The 17,409-nt window shown below is 46.9% G+C and overlaps 1 protein-coding gene across 2 annotated transcripts in view; it reads left to right on the forward strand.

Moving 5' to 3' along the window:
* The first annotated feature begins 15,939 nt into the window (after positions 1–15,939).
* CLYBL (citramalyl-CoA lyase) overlaps positions 15,940–17,409 on the forward strand; it is a 230,756-nt gene continuing 229,286 nt past the window's right edge. For both annotated transcript variants that reach the window (XR_013345626.1, XM_077813002.1), the window contains exon 1: positions 15,940–16,005. Coding sequence is in view for 1 of the 2 variants with exons in the window: in XM_077813002.1 (XP_077669128.1) it covers positions 15,941–16,005 (65 nt within the window). In the remaining variant the exon portion in view is untranslated. The remainder of the gene's footprint in view (positions 16,006–17,409) is intronic.

A 17,409-nucleotide genomic window follows, 5' to 3' on the forward strand; every position in this document is an offset into this window, starting at 1 on the left:
TAATGTCAGGCTGTTTTGAAATGTAGCCAATGCATGGGTTCCCGGGCAACTTAACTGAATGGAAAGGTTGAAGGAGTAGGAACAAGCTAGTGAGCTATCACAAAACAAAGCAATGTTGGACAAAACTCAGTTTCAAATCTTTGTCAAATTGTAGTGAGGTGGGCACAAACTGATTCTGTGAAGCTTGAAGGAAATACAAAATTCTCCTTTGAACTCTGAAAGCAATCTTCAAGCCAAACCCATTTTTCAAGCCGGTATAGGGATGGTTAAAATAGAGTTCCATAATGGAAACTTGTTCTGCTCTGAATTAGAGAGAGGCTACTTCTACATCGAGGTAGTTTCTCTGTACAGTTTTCAGGTGTATGTTTTGCTTGGTATTTTGATTCTATATGTCCAGCTACATATAAGCAGCCACAGGTATCTTAATCTGCAACCCACTATCTCCCACAGTTCTGAACATCTGGGCTGCTTTCCTTTCTGTGCAGCTTTACAGAGAGAGATCAGTTGTTTGGATCTGCGTGTTCTGGCCACCCCCACTCTGCTCCTACTTATCTCCAGATTCCCAGCCTGCATGACAGCAAACAGTGGTGGGATCCACAGAAAGAGTCCTTACCCTGCCATGTGAACTGTTTCAGCCCAGCTTTTGGGCAGGTATGAGCAGACCTCTCCCTCTCCAATGTTTCTCCTCCCTTGGTCAGTTAACCCCTCAGGTGTATAACCCTCCCTCTGACTCCACTTCAGCATCTCCCTGTGGGCCCCTCTGTTCCTTGCAGACATAGAGCAGCCAAGAAGGCACAGGGTTAAATCCTCCCTATGTGGAAGGCAGCCTCCTAGGCTTTCCAGAGGGTGAGTTGTGCCCAGCCTGCACCCACCTTCCTTACCTGATTCTGGTATGGTACGGTAGCTGTGAGAGAGACAGGCAGCTGGGGTCCCCACCCCACCAAAGCAGCTGTCACTCCAACGGGGGGGAAATGGGTTAGGAACCCCAGTACTCTACTCGTTTCTGCCCTTTCCACTACTGAGGTATGTGGACCAGAAAATAAGATGAGACCAGGCAACAGTAATTCTTATAATTCCTCAGTGGCCAAGGAGACCTTGGATCTCTGACCTGTTGGAGCAGAAACTGGAATTCCCCGCTCCAGCTTCCATGGCGACTGGACATCCTCTCACAAGGTCCTCTTCTTAATCCAGCTGCAAAATGGCTTCAACTAACGTGTATTATTCATTCACACTATACCCTTTGGATGCTTGCAGAAAAGGGTGTAAAAGAGGTATTGCTACACAGATACCTCTCCCCTGGTAAATCTCACTTAAACACTACCCTTCCCTACAATCCATCTCCCATTTCCTTTCTTTTCTTTCAACATTCTGCTGTCTTCCTTATACCATACCCTGTGTGACTGTCTATTCCCTGCTTGTCGTCTGCTTACCACCACCTCCGGAATTCATTGTCACCATCATCACCTCACTTGGTCTCTTATACAAGGCTTTTATGGGGAGTTCGCAAGAAACGTTTCCTGTGGACAGATTGTTCTACAGTTGTCCACTATAGGCTTCCTTTCATTTTTATCAGAAGCACTGGGAACTAACCCCTGTTGCAGAGAGAATGTGGTAGTCTCAAATCATGTGGAAGTCAGACATGCCACAAAATACTGGAATACTATAAATTAAACTTGTAGGGTTGAATTTCAGTTCATCCTTCCAGCCCTACGGTATTCCAGCACTTGTTAAAAATGCGCAGCTTAGATTCTGTCTTATCCTTAACCAAGTGCTCTAGCATCACCTGTGGGCAAAAGCGCTTACAAGTTAGTATAAACCATCGGAGCAGAGTTAACTGTTTCCTAACTTACCAGAACTTTCTGTTAATGTAGATTTTTACCTTCAACATATTTCCTTTATACGCTGAATTACTACTTACTATAGACACTACATTTTTGAAAATATTTTTAACCAAAAATCTCTAACTACCAAAGCTAGCAACAACTAATTTGTAACATCATGGCTGAACTATCACTTATGCTGGGTCTGGGGATACAGCTACACAAGAGCCCGTTTGTATGAAATATAACTTTCACTCTTACGGTGTAGCTTTAGTACAGATTAAGTGTTCTGCTAACCTGGTCTACGTGCCCATTGTCCATGTTTTCAGTTCACAAATAAAAGGGTGGGTTCAGAAGTGGACCTGCACGGAGTTCTGAAGTGTTTGCAGCCCTGGCTGGGTGACTGGCTGAATGCAGCACATTCACTGCTGCCGGGCTTCTGGCTCTTAGAAGTGTCAAGGCCTCACTCTGTAATAGAAAATCAGTTACCTGAGATTTACTACAAGTTTGCTGCTTTTTTTTTTTTTTTTTTTTTTAACCTCAATAAAGAAGGGCCCATAAGTTTACTCTGAATTTTCTACTTGCAGGGTATTTTTAGGCAGTCCTGTTATCTTTTTCATTATTAAATTAATTGAAATATTACTTGTGATGCTTTTCTATTTTTATTTCTCTCTGCAGTCTGTCCTATCATATTTATTGTGATTTGTCAAAAACCACCTGTTTAAATTCTGGGCACTTATAGTGTCTATAAGAATATGTAAGTCACCATAAATGTGATTGTCAGGGTGGAGTGAGGAAGTGACCTTCGTGAGCTCCCACTTTCCCCTTCCTTAATTACCAGTGTGTGTGTTTGTGTTTGCTTCTTGACTGAAGTATGTAGTGCAGTCTGTTTGTATGGGGGACCATGTGCTGAGCCTAACAGTCTGCTCCGCAAGACTGAGAGCGTCTTAATGAGGCTTTGATCCCTAAGCCCTTTAGCACCCTTAACCACGGGGTGGGGCTACTAAGGGAGAACAGGGGTTTAAAAATGTTATATGGGGATTTCAGAAGTTTAAAGTATCATGAAAAGTATGATACAGTGGTGGGTATGCCACAGTTACTCCTCTAAGGCTTCTTCAAATGTCTCTTTCATTTATCCTTATGTTACATCAAAGCAAGTATTTTACAGAGTGTAATGATTTGAAGCTAGCAGTGGCTGTACTCAAAATGCTAGCAGCGTAGGACTAAATTAAAAGGGTTTAAAAATGAAGAAAAGTTAAAAACTAAGTTTTACAAGCTTTTAGTTTAGGATTAAGTAAAAACAGGAGTATTTCTTGAAAGTCCATCTTAGAAAGCTGTGTGGGGATAAGTACTAGTCAAAGTTCACAAGCTTTATTCCAAAATTTTCGTTCAAGTTTCAGAGACCTGATTGAGTCTTCGAATACAACATCCTTCAGAGCTTAACTTCAAGACTTTCAACTATCTTTCCACAATCCCTACAGACCTACAACTTAAGTTTAAAAATATTAATGCTTCCATTTTGAAAACCACTATCTGGCAGCTGAGTTTGCTGTAGAAGTGGTCATAATTTGCAGGCAGAACAAACATTTCAGAATGTAACTCATCTCTGTATTTGGAGTATTGCTTCACAGACACATGGTGTCACAACTTCTACAAGTTGTGCCCATCTGCATCATGATTTCATAAGCTTCTTTAACAGGGCCTCCAGGATGGCAGGGAAGGGGCAGTTTGCCCCGGGTCCCCCATTTGCGAGGGCGCCTTAAATTGAGTGGCATTGTGACCTGGAATGCAGGGTTGCAGCATTACTCAGGTTTGGCCTGGCCATCCCTGCATCTTAGTGGGAGGGGCAGCTGGGCTAAATTTGAGTGAGTGGTGGTGTGACCTGGCATGTGGGGTGATAATGCCTGGCGCACTCACGAGACAGGAGTCACTGCTGCGGGGGTTAATGCGGGTGGGCTGTCTTTCCAACCCCTCTCCCCCTTCTCAGCCTCCCCTCAGTAGTAATATTTTTTGAAAGGGTAGAGACCTCAGTTTCCCATTTTGTGTCGGGCCCTCAAAAGCATCTGTGCAGCCCTGTTCTTTAGAAATCACATCATCAGATGCACAGGCGTTAAAAAGATGTGGGAAGTAGATCTTCAAACTTGCATACGTCAGGGCCTAATGAGATGAGGTATCGTCCAACAGGAGAGAAATTTCTAATATTTTAGCTTTCACAGACTTAATTTTATTTACTTTACATAGAACTATCTAGACCGCAGTTAGCCTTTCCAGTATAAAAGTATGTCATGTGTGTAATGGGAAAGTGAACCAGGGTGGACAATGGTTTTCAACAGTAAGTGCGCATGGAACGGGAGTTGAAAACAGCTTAAGTGTTAGTGTAAGACCGAATACAACTGATTTCAATGTCATTTATAGCATGGCTGAACTTTGGTTCTGACAAGTTCCTTCTTGAAAAAAATGACTTGATTATATCAAATCTCTATCAAGCATTCTAAAATGTTATTGCAAATGACTGTGTTCTCTTCACACTAGCACTTAAACTGTTTTTATTAATGGTTGAGCAAGAGTTCAATTTCCAGATAGAGACAGGGCTTTAGAAACAATTATCGGTGGCAGACTTGTAAACAAAACCAAGTGACACATCTATACCTTTTATATGAATGCCGTTCCCTGCCCCCCACCCTCTTCCATCTCATAAACAGCTTCTGGCTGCAGATTTGGTCCTTCATAGAAGAGATTTTGAAGATCCCAGCTGACATGTACAGCAGCCTGGTAATCCTCTAATCGTCTGTTCTCTGAACTAGTCTGGAGATGTCACTGAAAAGGCTTGTTGACAACCTTCTGTCTATAGCATTAAAGATAATTCTGGCAAAACTGTGACTATCTTAGTCAGCTGGACTTTAACACATGGCTGACATGTTGTGGTGACAAATTCAAAAAGACCGTTGACAGAAAAAAAATTGCATGGAAAAATACTTCTGTTTTCCAGTTCGCTCTGGGTTAAATTGACTAAATCAGGTTACTGAATAAAACTTTGTAACCTCTTTTTAATCTATTTCCAATTTTTTTTGTGTTTTTTAAAACAATGTCTTATTGTAAAGAGTTATATACACACAATTGTACTTTCCATACCGATTGCTATGCTCTATGCTATTTTCGTATATGTGTTGAAATATTATTTCTTGTATAAGTGTATATTCATAAATACTGTAAGAAATAATACAGATTTAATCAGTTTAACTTTTCGCAGACACAGTTATAGGCTTTGATTTGACAGGAAACAAAATGGAAATGCAATGATCAAATACATTAGTAAGTGTCTTATAAGTTGTTATATCAGTTTCAAGCAGTCCTTGCTAGAATAGTTAAAATGTTTTTTGTATTGTAAAATGAATACTAAGCCCAACTACACTGTTTTGTTACATATGGAACATAATCTGATCCTGAAGAGCTGCTTAATCCACTATTTTAATAATAGTAGATTAAGAGATCTATACTCCACAGTGACACAATATATTGAGTTAAAGATCTGCAGAGGAACATTTATATGATCCATTGTAATAGCAAAAGGAAACATAATGTTGCAGTGTCAACAGTCTGAAGATTGCCTGCACTGTTTCAATGCATGCGACAATGAATCAAACCTTAATGAGCACCCTTAAATTTAAAAGCATTGTAAAATTTACTGAAAGAGAGGTATCTGGAATAAAAGGGGAGGGTACATAAATACAAATTAACATTTCAACAAAATGTAATGTTAAAGACCTAGAATGAATTATGTTTAAAGGTGTTAAAATAATGTTTGTGACACAAGCTAAAAAAGCCAAAGTATTCCAAATTAAGACCCCCTCACCCAAAATGGTATTTGCAGTTTTGCAAGCTAACATTATTATAAAAAGACCCTCAGACTTCAGAACATGGGAGTCTCAAGCTTTTTCCCTGCAACTCCCTCTCCCCCCAACCAACCCTCTCTTGTCCTCCTCAACTACTAAGCACCCACGTTTTTTATCTTGTGGCCCCAATTCTCACTATCACAGTTGCCACAAGTACTCCAAATAGTTTAAAAAGTAATCAGTATGGATTGTATAAATCAAGATGGATTGCTTCAAGGAGGTTTTAATCTGTTTAGAAGAAAATAAATTTTAAAAAATCAGCGGAATACAGGATGACTTCACTGACACAGAAAATTCTAAACCAAACCAAGAAACATCAATTTCTCTGACTGCCATAAAGCAGATCTCTGCTCTTCTTGGCTGGTGAGAGACCAACCAGACCCACCACTAACAATCAATCAACATTTCTTTTATGTGAACCTGCCAGTGTCAGGTCCTGAAAATAGCTAGCCAACCCTGAAAACAATTCTTGATGCAGGAAATCTCTACAACTACTGCCCAGTCCCAAACCCTCTCTCATTAGGTAGATGACTTAGAAAGTAGTGACAAAGGATCTAAAGCAACAAATAACATATTCTGACATATTGTGTCATTTGTTATTAGGATTTAAACTGGATCATGGTACAGGGACATCCAGAGTAGCATTAATGGACAACTTCCTCATGAAGAAAAGGAGTACTCGTGGCACCTTAGAGACTAACCAATTTATTTGAGCATGAGCTTTCGTGAGCTACAGCTCACTTCATCGGATGTAGCTCACGAAAGCTCATGCTCAAATAAATTGGTTAGTCTCTAAGGTGCCACAAGTACTCCTTTTCTTTTTGCGAATACAGACTAACACGGCTGTTACTCTGAAACTTCCTCATGGAAACAGGTAATGTTCAAATCTCAGTGATCATAACAGGACTGACTGCAGCTTTCAACATAAATGAAATTCCTGGGGTCAGAAGAAAAGTACTGTCATATATTACAAATTGGCTAAGAGACAATTGTATTCCTATTTTTATTTAATTTCTTTAAATGTATGTGAAAGTACAAAAGGGAGCCATCCCAGGTTCTAGGTGCCCCTGCTATAAATAATAAAAACAAAGTATTAAATTAAATGGGGAACAGAACACAAATTCCCATTCCCACATTTATAGCCCCATTAAAACCAATCCAACCATGCAGATAGATGCACCTTACAGCATTCCATGAAGGTAAGCAAAACAGGGCTATTTTGGGCCCATGGGAGATGGGTGTGTGGGGGGAGTTTGTTCCTGAATTGACAAGCCCTTATCGAGAATGAATACTCCACTGCCAGCCCCCTTTCCCTTAAATCAAAGGGATCCAGGTCAAGCACATCCACTGATTACAACTACAGCAGAATGGCACGAGTAGGAAACTCACTCAAATAGGTTCTGAGCCATTTAGCATTTAAACTAAAACCTTAAATTCAGTCTGGAAACTGATAGGCAGCCAGTACAAATCATGGAGCAGACCTGTGACCTTCTGCCACTGAGCATTGCTTGATAGGCAAAGAAGTAGACCTGAATGATAAATTTTCAACATGGCAAAAGGTTAACACTGGGGTGTCCCAGGGACCTGTATTAGGGAATGTGCTATTTATTACATTCATCTGTGATATGTGAAAGGGTTGGACAAGGACAGTTCAAAATTGCAGGTGACATAATATTATTTAGAATAATCAAGATCAGAGCTAAATGAGGTGGATGGACACCACAATTCATTTTATTTGTTTTCTTTAAACGTTTAATATATGATGGGTGTCTACTCAGTGCCCTGGGTGCCTACCCTATACATTACAAACCACAACATAAACATAAATGAAGGGCTGCCCAAATATATAGATAGCCACATTAGCACCCTCCTCAACAGCCTTAAAGCAAAGGAAAAGATGGGTTTTGTAGCATGCCTGGATTTTGTAGCTGTATCCCCACACTTGTGCTGGGTGTGGGGATACAGCTACACAAGAACAAAAATATCTTTAATTTGATATTTAATTTAATTTAATAATTTAATATCCGGTGTCAAGTGGAGTGCCCCAGGGGTCGGTTCTGGGGCCGATTTTGTTCAATATCTTCATAAATGATCTGGAGGATGGTGTGGATTGCACTCTCAGCAAATTTGCGGATGATACTAAACTGGGAGGAGTGGTTGATACGCTGGAGGGCAGGGATAGGATACAGAGGGACCTAGACAAATTGGAGGATTGGGCCAAAAGAAATCTGATGAGGTTCAATAAGGATAAATGCAGGGTCCTGCACTTAGGACGGAAGAACCCAATGCACAGCTACAGACTAGGGACCGAATTGCTAGGCAGCAGTTCTGCGGAAAAGGACCTACGGGTGACAGTGGACGAGAAGCTGGATATGAGTCAGCAGTGTACCCTCGTTGCCAAGAAGGCCAATGACATTTTGAGATGTATAAGTAGGGCATAGCGAGCAGATTGAGGGACGTGATCGTTCCCCTCTATTCAACATTGGTGAGGCCTCATCTGGAGTACTGTGTCCAGTTTTGGGCCCCACACTACAAGAAGGATGTGGATAAATTGGAGAGAGTCCAGCGGAGGGCAACAAAAATGATTAGGGGTCTGGAACACATGACTTATGAGGAGAGGCTGAGGGAACTGGGATTGTTTAGTCTGCAGAAGAGAAGAATGAGAGGGGATTTGATAGCTGCTTTCAACTACCTGAGAGGTGGTTCCAGAGAGGATGGTTCTAGACTATTCTCAGTGGTAGAAGAGGACAGGACAAGGAGTAATGGTCTCAAGTTGCAGTGGGGGAGGTTTAGGTTGGATATTAGGAAAAACTTTTTCACTCGGAGGGTGGTGAAACACTGGAATGCGTTACCTAGGGAGGTGGTAGAATCTCCTTCCTTAGAAGTTTTTAAGGTCAGGCTTGACAAAGCCCTGGCTGGGATGATTTAATTGGGGATTGGTCCTGCTTTGAGCAGGGGGTTGGACTAGATGACCTCCTGAGGTCCCTTCCAACCCTGATACTCTATGATTCTATGATTCTATCTGGGCGCTGACAGACTAAGGTGGGGGAGTGCATTCCAAAATCAACCCCTGAAGAACAGTTTACACTACTCATCTGTATTGCTGGGTGTTAAATGAAGAGTTCGCACTCATGAAAAAGATCTGTGCCTCACAGTGTAAAATTCAATGAAAACATCTGCACAGTGTACAGTAGAAGTCCAAAAGCAAACAAAATGTGAGTATGTATAAAGAATGAGGTAGAAAATAATACAGAAAATATTAGGATGCCACTATCTAAATCAGAGGTATACTCTCGTCTGGAATACTGTAGTCAATTCTGGTCATCAGACCTCAAAACAATATAACAGAAGTAGAAGTGGCCCAGGGATGGCTGATAAAAATAATTAGAGGCATGGTAACATTTCTGTATGCGGAGAAATCAAAAAGATTGAGATTATTTAGTTTAGAGAGGAGGTGAATAAAAGGAAACATGATATAAAATAATGAATAGTCTATAAAAAGATAAGTTTACCCCATTTATCCCTTCTCATAACACAAAAACCAGTTTAATAAAAAAACCGTTTCAATTATATTGAAAGGCAACATTTAAAATTCATAAAAGGAAATATTTTTATACAACATAAAATTAACCTGTGGGACACATGGCCATTGGACATTACTGAAGCCAAGAACTTATTAGGATATTTTTAAAAAAGGATTATTCATGTAAGGGTGGGATTTTCAAAAGTGCCCTGAAGTCAATTCACTGAAGTCAATTGGAGCAGTTAGGCCAATGCTAAGCACTTTTGAAAACCTCACCTTTATATAGATAATGAAAACACCCACAATTACATCATTATAACTATAACGAGGGAATAGAAATCGTCCAGATCCAGGACATAAGCCTGACTTGTAGCTGTTTGCTACAGGGTTTCTTGCACCTTCCTCTGAACCAGCTGGTGTTATTAGGGTCCTACATTATTTTATTCAATGTTTTATGTGTAAAATGTGTACTGTATAACCTGTCATTGTAAAAAGGGACACTGTTTAGGTGAAAAGAGCATTGTCATAGGCAAGTGTGGTGAAGTTGTAAATGCATCCCCCTGCTCCCCTCTTATTCCATTATTTCTTACGGGGAAAAAATTCCCCAGGATATGTTGTTTTGGTATCCATTGCCCTTTTCAAGAACGCAACCCCAGTGTATACAGGGGAACCCCTGTAAGAGGTAACAGAATTATTATTTGTCTTACAATAGTAATGAGAGACCACTCAAGCAAACTCAGAGTGACACTGTGCTAAGCCCTGTACAAACACATGGTAATAGATAGTACTTGCCCTAAAGAACCTACAATCTAAATAGACAAGACAGGCAAAGAAAGCATGATTATTCTCTCTTTACAGGTAGGCAACTCTAGCTAGAAGGAGCAGAAGAAACCAAAGCCCCAGGAACTGCTGTACGAGAGTGAGGGGGCAAAATGGGGGCCAGTCAGAGCCATCTTTTCACTCAACTCCCCCTGGAGTAGGGAGACCATTTGTCCAGCTTGGAACAGGATAGAGCTCTTTTGCAGTGGTTTGGCCCCCGTCTGGTACAAGGAGAAGTGAGAAAAATTGTTCTCCTTAACCTCTGAGATTAGGACAAGAAGAAATGGGTTTAAATTGCAGCAAGGGCAGTTAAGGTTGAACATTAGGAGAAACTTCCTAACTGTCAGGTTAGTTAAGCACTGAAATAAATTGCCTAGGGAGGTTGTGGAATCTCCATCATGGGAGATTTTTAAGAGAAGGTTAGAAAAACTCCTGTCAGGGATGGTCTAGATGATAATTAGTCCTGTCTTGAGTGCAGGGGACTGGACTAGATGACCTCTCAAGGTCTCTTCCGGTCCTACAGTTCTACGATTCTTTGTCTGTAGTTCATGATTCTCCGCCACACAAGTACTTATACTGCTGCCCAGGCAGAGTGGAGAGCCGCAGTTGCTGGCCAGTTGCCCAGCTCCGAAGGCAGTGCCATATCAGCAGCAGTGCAGAAATAAGGTTGGGGTGGTAATTTGAAATATGATATTTGTCAATATCACTTTTCACAGCAGACTTAGCACCCCATTGCTACCTTTACTTCTGCACTGTTGCTGTCTCCCTGATGCTGCCTCCAGGTGAGGGCTTGAGGTGGGGGCGGGGGAGAGGATGGCCCAGCTCAGGCTGCCTCCTGGTGAGAGACTGAGATGCAGGGAGGGAAGGAGAACCCAAGCCTGGACAGTGGGGTTGGACTGCCAGCCCCTGGTGGCAGGGCTCCGGGGTGTGCGCGGCCCTTCTGCATGAGCCCAGCTGCCCGGGACTGACAACTGGAGCTCTTTAAAAAAAAAAAATGCACACAGCTCACACCTCCCTTGACACATTCCCACTCCTCCCCTGGGAGGCCCGCCCCGCTGGTTTAGATCAGTTGTCTGGAGAGAAGAGTAAGTTGTGCGTATTCTAGGGAGTGGGGGAGAGAGTGCCTCACTGCCTGTTCCTTCTTCTTCTACCATCATTTAGTTTTTATTAGAAGTTCCCAGCAGTGTTATGAAGTCACATTTGTCTAAAACTGCAGGGATATTCCAGTCCAGTAAGATGGTGGTAGAGGGGGCTCCTTTCCCTACAAGTGGAGAAGGATGCATTCTGCTATTGCAGGCACCAAGTTGCAGGGGCTTGAGGCTCAGGGAGATGGCAGTAGTGGTAAGAGAGGGTTCCTTGTTTTATAAAATGACTGATAATATGCATCCTTCAGAAGGCTTCATTTTAATTTTCCTCCTGTTTTCTACAAGCAACCTAACTTAAGCTGATCATGCTGTATTCCTTTGCAGTTAATACTCTGCTCACTCATGGGGCTCTGGCTTGGGGCAGAGGATGGGAGGAAAAGATCATTACAATAAAAGACATGTATTGTTAGCAGCCAGAATCTGTAAAAAAAGAATAAGAATGCAGCTTAATTTTCATAATCATTGCTGACCTAGAACTGAAAAGTATGGGAAAATATTAGCATTTGTAAACTGAGCAAATCATGTAAGTCAGTCAATGAACTTGAAATCTTCCATGTGAAGAGGTCATTCTTAAAAGGGCCCAATCCTGCAAGGTGCTGAGCACCCTCAACCCCCACTGAAGTCAATGGGAGTTGAATGTGCTCAGAAGTTCATGGAAACACTCTGCCCCTTACAGGATCAGGCCCAAAGTTACATTTTCACCAGAGGAAACTTTAATGCCATTGGCCATCAAAAGTGATTTCCCATCTCAGGGAGACACACAAATATTTCCAGGATTGATGTAGACAGATATCTATTTCCCAATTTCACACAATAAACCAAGGACAGCATCCACTTGTATCCAGAAAATCAAAATCAAAATCATCATTCTTTGACTGCTAAGAAATCAAAGTAAATGAACATCAAGAGGTCACCGATATGAAGTAGCCTGAAGTCATCCTAAGGCAGCAAGAGGTCATTTCTTTTTATATTCAAAGCATGGATTCCTATAAAAAACAATTTACTTTTACCTCCAATGGTCATTAACAGTTCTGTATTATCTCAATAGTTTTCGGTCAGTCCCCATAACCCTTCTTTACAGTTGTACAAATACCTTATTCCTAGTGATATAGCATTAATATAATGTTATGAGACCTGAGAAGTGCAAAACTGCTCTCTATCCCTTATTTTGCATTATTGCTCGCACTGTTTCAGCTGAACCAGTGTTATCAACATTAGGAGCTCAGGTCTACATTAGTGACGTTTGCCAGTAATGGCGGTTAAGGGAATGATTTTGTTCATGACATTGCTATACTGGCAAGGGAGTGGAATCCCCGTCATTGGCGGGTTTTAAGAACAGGTTGATCAAACACCTGTTAGGGATGGACTACATATACTTGGACCTGCCCCAGCAAGGTGGGCTCGACTAAATGGCCTCTCAAGATCCCTTCCAGTCCTGTATTTCTATGGCCACGTCTACACTACCCACCTGATCCGCAGGTAGTGATCGATCTATCGGGGATCACTTTATCGTGACTAGTGTAGACGCAATAAATTGATCCCCGATCTCTCTGCTGTCGACTCTGGAACTCCACCAGGGCGAGAGGCAGAAGCGGAGCCAACGGGGGAGTGGCAGCCGTCGATCCCGCGCCACGAGGATGCGAAGTAAGTGATTCTAAGTCAATCTAAGATACGTCAACCTCAGCTACGCTATTCTCATAGCTGAAGTTGCGTATCTTAGCTCGATCCCCCCCACCAGTGTAGACCAGGCCTATGACTCTAAGCCCTAGCCTGGATGCAGCTAAACTGGCATAAATCTGCCAGTATAGCTTATTTTACTCAGGAACAGGTATAAGCTATCCTGGCAAAAACATTTTTGCCTGTGTAAACTGCGCCTATACTAGTGGAGTTTGCCAGTATAACTAGTAAACCTTTTCTGGTGTAAACTAGGTTTGCCTGCAGACACCTTTTTCATCACCATTATGATTAGCTGTACTGCAGTAGAACCTACAGGCTCCAGCTGAGATCAGGGGAGAAGTTAGGCCCAGCTCAGACCCAAGCCCAGCCGACCCAACCAAGTCATTTTCTGACCCGACCAAACCCTTCCCCTTGAACCTGAGTCAGTGCCCCTGCTGCCTCCTGCCCATTGTGTCAGTACAGTGGTGGATTCATGACCTGCTCGTGCTGTCTGCCATCCCCTGCTGCACTGTATATGAGCTGCAGAGTGAAGGGCACTGCAACTTCTCAGCACATTCACTCTGCAGCACACACAGAGCAATGAGCTGGTGGCAGCTGGGATGAGTGGGTCACACAGCCGCCACTGTGCTGACCCCATAAGCAGGAAAGCCGAGCTGAAAGGGGCCAATTGCTTTCCCATGCAACCTGGACCTGACACTTGTAGTCAGGTCCTATCGGGTTTGGGTTGGGTTGCAGGGCTCTAGATCATGGCCCCTTTATTCTAGCCTCTGTACATACATTTAAGGGCAGATTTTTTCACCCTTATTCATGCCCTCCTCCACAAATGGCCCCAAGAAGACTGCTTGTGGAGCCATGTGCTACTAAATGTTAGTAACAGAATCTGGCCCACAGTTAAAAGAATCCCTGCCCCAAAGAACTTCCGATTTAAATAGTCAAGACAAGCCAAAGATGGGGAGAAAGGACATAGTATTATCCCCATTTTGCAGTTGGGAAACTGAGGCTTGGTCTACACTAGAGTTAGGTCGACATAAGGCAGCTTACGTCGACCTAATTATGTCAGTGTACACACTACAGCCTTGCTCCCGCCAATGTAAGTGCCCTACTACATCGACATAATAAATCCACCTCCAGAGAGGCATAGGGCTTATGTTGGTGTAGTTAAGGCAACAGTGTCCGGGTAGACTGTGTACACTGCATTACTTACATGAGCTGTTGGCTGTCATTCTTTTCTATTTCAGGACTCTATGCATGGAGCCATGAACTTGACAAGAGAGCTGTCCCCAGGGCAGGTGGGGGACTCCAGTTAGAGCCTAGTTGACCCTGGGTTCCCTGCTCCAGCTGGGCTGGGCCCAACCCGTTCCGAGCCTGGCTGCTCCCTGGCTTCCAGCCCAGCTGCTGCCTGGAAGTCCAAGTCTGACCCAGAATGGGGCTTCCTTGGCTCCCTGCTGACAACAGGGCTGCTGCCTGGAGGCTCCCCGTGTGGAGTCCTGGTGCTGCACAGATGCTCCTTGCCACCAGGAGCCCTGCTGCACCCCAGGCTCTTGGTTCCATGCCTGGAGTTTGGGTGGCTGAGGGGAGCTGAGAGCCTTGGGGCAGCCAACAGGCTCCCAGTGGGGATCCCAGGCCACAGCCTGGCTGGGAGTAGGGAGCTGGGCAGGCACATCCCGGTTCAGAGCTGGGAGTGAGTTCAGCGACTGCACTGAGGTTCCCAGGAGCTGCCCGGACCATGGACGCAGACCTTGCAGCTGGGAGCAGAGAGCTGGGGGAGGTCAGCCGAGGTCCCAGTAGTGGGGAGCCAAGAGCTGGGGAGCAGTCAGGCTCTGGGCAGGCTCTCAGCTCCCCGCACTGCCCCTCTAAGTCGGCGGAAGCATTCCTCGTGAGGACATGCACCCTCGACAGAAAGAGAGTAGCGTGGACATGAATCACTGCAGTAATTAGTGTGGTGTTGTAAGTCGACCTGAGTTGGAAAGATTAAGTGACCTCCCCATGTCATCCAGCCCCAGGTCTGATTCACACGCTGCAGAAAACCAGTAGCCAACTACAATAGGGCTCCTAATAGTGGTTTAGACAAAGCCTTTGTTTCTCCGCTAATTACATGTTGTCACTGCAGGCCTGTCTGCAGCAGGAAGCAGCGCTGCTTTGAGGGGGGTATTGTTGAAGCAGCACAAGTCCTGGGAGGGTATAGCTGTACCCACCACCATGCTTGCTATTGCCATGAAGGCTGGGAATAAGCCGTGGCTCATAAGGGCATGTCACCCCCTGGAGCTGTGTCCACACGATGAGGCGGGGTCAGGGGACCCACTGGGAGTGGCTCAAACACCTCTACAAGCTCCAGATGAGGGGCCAAGCCAGTGACACGGTACCAAGGTGTGAGTGGACCAGGCCTAGCAGCACCTGCTTTGTGGCCGCAACCTCAAGGGCACCAAGGGACCCACCATCAGCCCCACAGCGCTGCCCCTTCCCGCTGCGTGTTTCCCCACAAACTGAAATTGTGGGGCGGCTAGAAAACGACTAACTTAACAACACTAGTAACTAGTTGACACTGGGGGGACGGGGGAGTTCGGGGGATGGGGGGTAGGGAAATCCCGAGGGGCCTAGGAGACCACGGCCAGGGGGCCCGGTTCAGGCTTGGGGCTCGCTGCCCCGCTCCTCAGGGGAGGCGGCTGCGGCAGGAGGGAGAGCCATGGCGCTTCCGGCAGGCGACGGTGGGGGGAGGGGGGGCAGCAGGGAGCGGAGCAGGCCCGGCCCGCCGGCCGCGCAGAGCACAGCGGGACCCGAGGCGCGCCCCTGGGCCGGCCAGGGGCAAGGAGCCCTGGGGGGCGGGGCGGCGCGGGGCCCGGCCGGGGGGATTTGTCGCGTTCGCGGCCCAGGATCCTGTGTCCCAACCCAGAAAGGCAAAGAGCCCCCAGAAGACCCTCGGGCCCACGTGTCGGGCAGAAGCGGGACCCACGTGACGACACCGCCCCCTCCTACGAGCCAATCAGCGCGCGCGGGCGTTTGCGCTGTTTCGTTCGGAGCTCTACTTTTGGGCCAATCGGCGGCGGGGGCGGGGTTAAGACGACGATGGCGGCAGCGGCAGGGGCGCTGCGGCTCTTGCTGGCTGGGCAGGGTCTGAGGAGGCGGAGACTGTGAGTGACGCTACTGAGCCGTGGGGGAGGGGGCGCTGCGCTCACCCCACCGCCCCCACAAGCCCCGCCCCGCGAGAGCGAGACCCCGGGGCGCGGGCGCCGCCGTGCTGCGCTCACAACCCCCCACCCGCCCCTCCCCAACGGCTCCGGAGTGACAGAGCCACACAGGCTCCGCAGCGCCCGTGATCGGCTCCCCTAGGGCCCCCGCCCCTCCCCTCCCCTCTAGTGCCTCCGCCTAGCCCCGGCCCCCTACAGCCCCCCACTCACCCCTAGTGCCTCTGCCTAGCCTCCCCCCCAAACCCCCCCCCCTCACCCCTAGTGCCTCCGCCTAGCCCCGGCCCCCTACAGCCCCCCCTCACCCCTAGTGCCTCTGCCTAGCCCCGGCCCCCTACAGCCCCCCACTCACCCCTAGTGCCTCTGCCTAGCCCCGGCCCCCTACAGCCCCCCACTCACCCCTAGTGCCTCTGCCTAGCCCCGGCCCCCTACAGCCCCCCACTCACCCCTAGTGCCTCTGCCTAGCCCCGGCCCCCTACAGCCCCCCACTCACCCCTAGTGCCTCTGCCTAGCCCCGGCCCCCTACAGCCCCCCACTCACCCCTAGTGCCTCTGCCTAGCCCCGGCCCCCTACAGCCCCCCACTCACCCTTAATGCCTCTGCTTAGCCCCGGCCCCCTACAGCCCCCCACTCACCCTTAATGCCTCTGCTTAGCCCCGGCCCCCTACAGCCCCTCCACTCACCCTTAATGCCTCTGCTTAGCCCCGGCCCCCTACAGCCCCTCCACTCACCCCTAGTGCCTCTGCTTAGCCCCGGCCCCCTACAGCCCCCCCACTCACCCCTAGTGCCTCCGCCTAGCCCCCCCCCTCCACTCACCCCTAGTGCCTCTGCTTAGCCCCGGCCCCCTACAGCCCCTCCACTCACCCCTAGTGCCTCTGCTTAGCCCCGGCCCCCTACAGCCCCTCCACTCACCCCTAGTGCCTCTGCTTAGCCCCGGCCCCCTACAGCCCCTCCACTCACCCTTAATGCCTCTGCTTAGCCCCGGCCCCCTACAGCCCCTCCACTCACCCCTAGTGCCTCTGCTTAGCCCCGGCCCCCTACAGCCCCCCCACTCACCCCTAGTGCCTCCGCCTAGCCCCCCCCCCTCCACTCACCCCTAGTGCCTCTGCTTAGCCCCGGCCCCCTACAGCCCCTCCACTCACCCCTAGTGCCTCTGCTTAGCCCCGGCCCCCTACAGCCCCTCCACTCACCCCTAGTGCCTCTGCTTAGCCCCGGCCCCCTACAGCCCCTCCACTCACCCCTAGTGCCTCTGCTTAGCCCCGGCCCCCTACAGCCCCTCCACTCACCCCTAGTGCCTCTGCTTAGCCCCGGCCCCCTACAGCCCCTCCACTCACCCCTAGTGCCTCTGCTT

This window comes from Eretmochelys imbricata, chromosome 1 (assembly GCF_965152235.1).
Source record: "Eretmochelys imbricata isolate rEreImb1 chromosome 1, rEreImb1.hap1, whole genome shotgun sequence".
In the NCBI taxonomy this organism is placed as follows: Eukaryota; Metazoa; Chordata; order Testudines; family Cheloniidae; genus Eretmochelys; species Eretmochelys imbricata.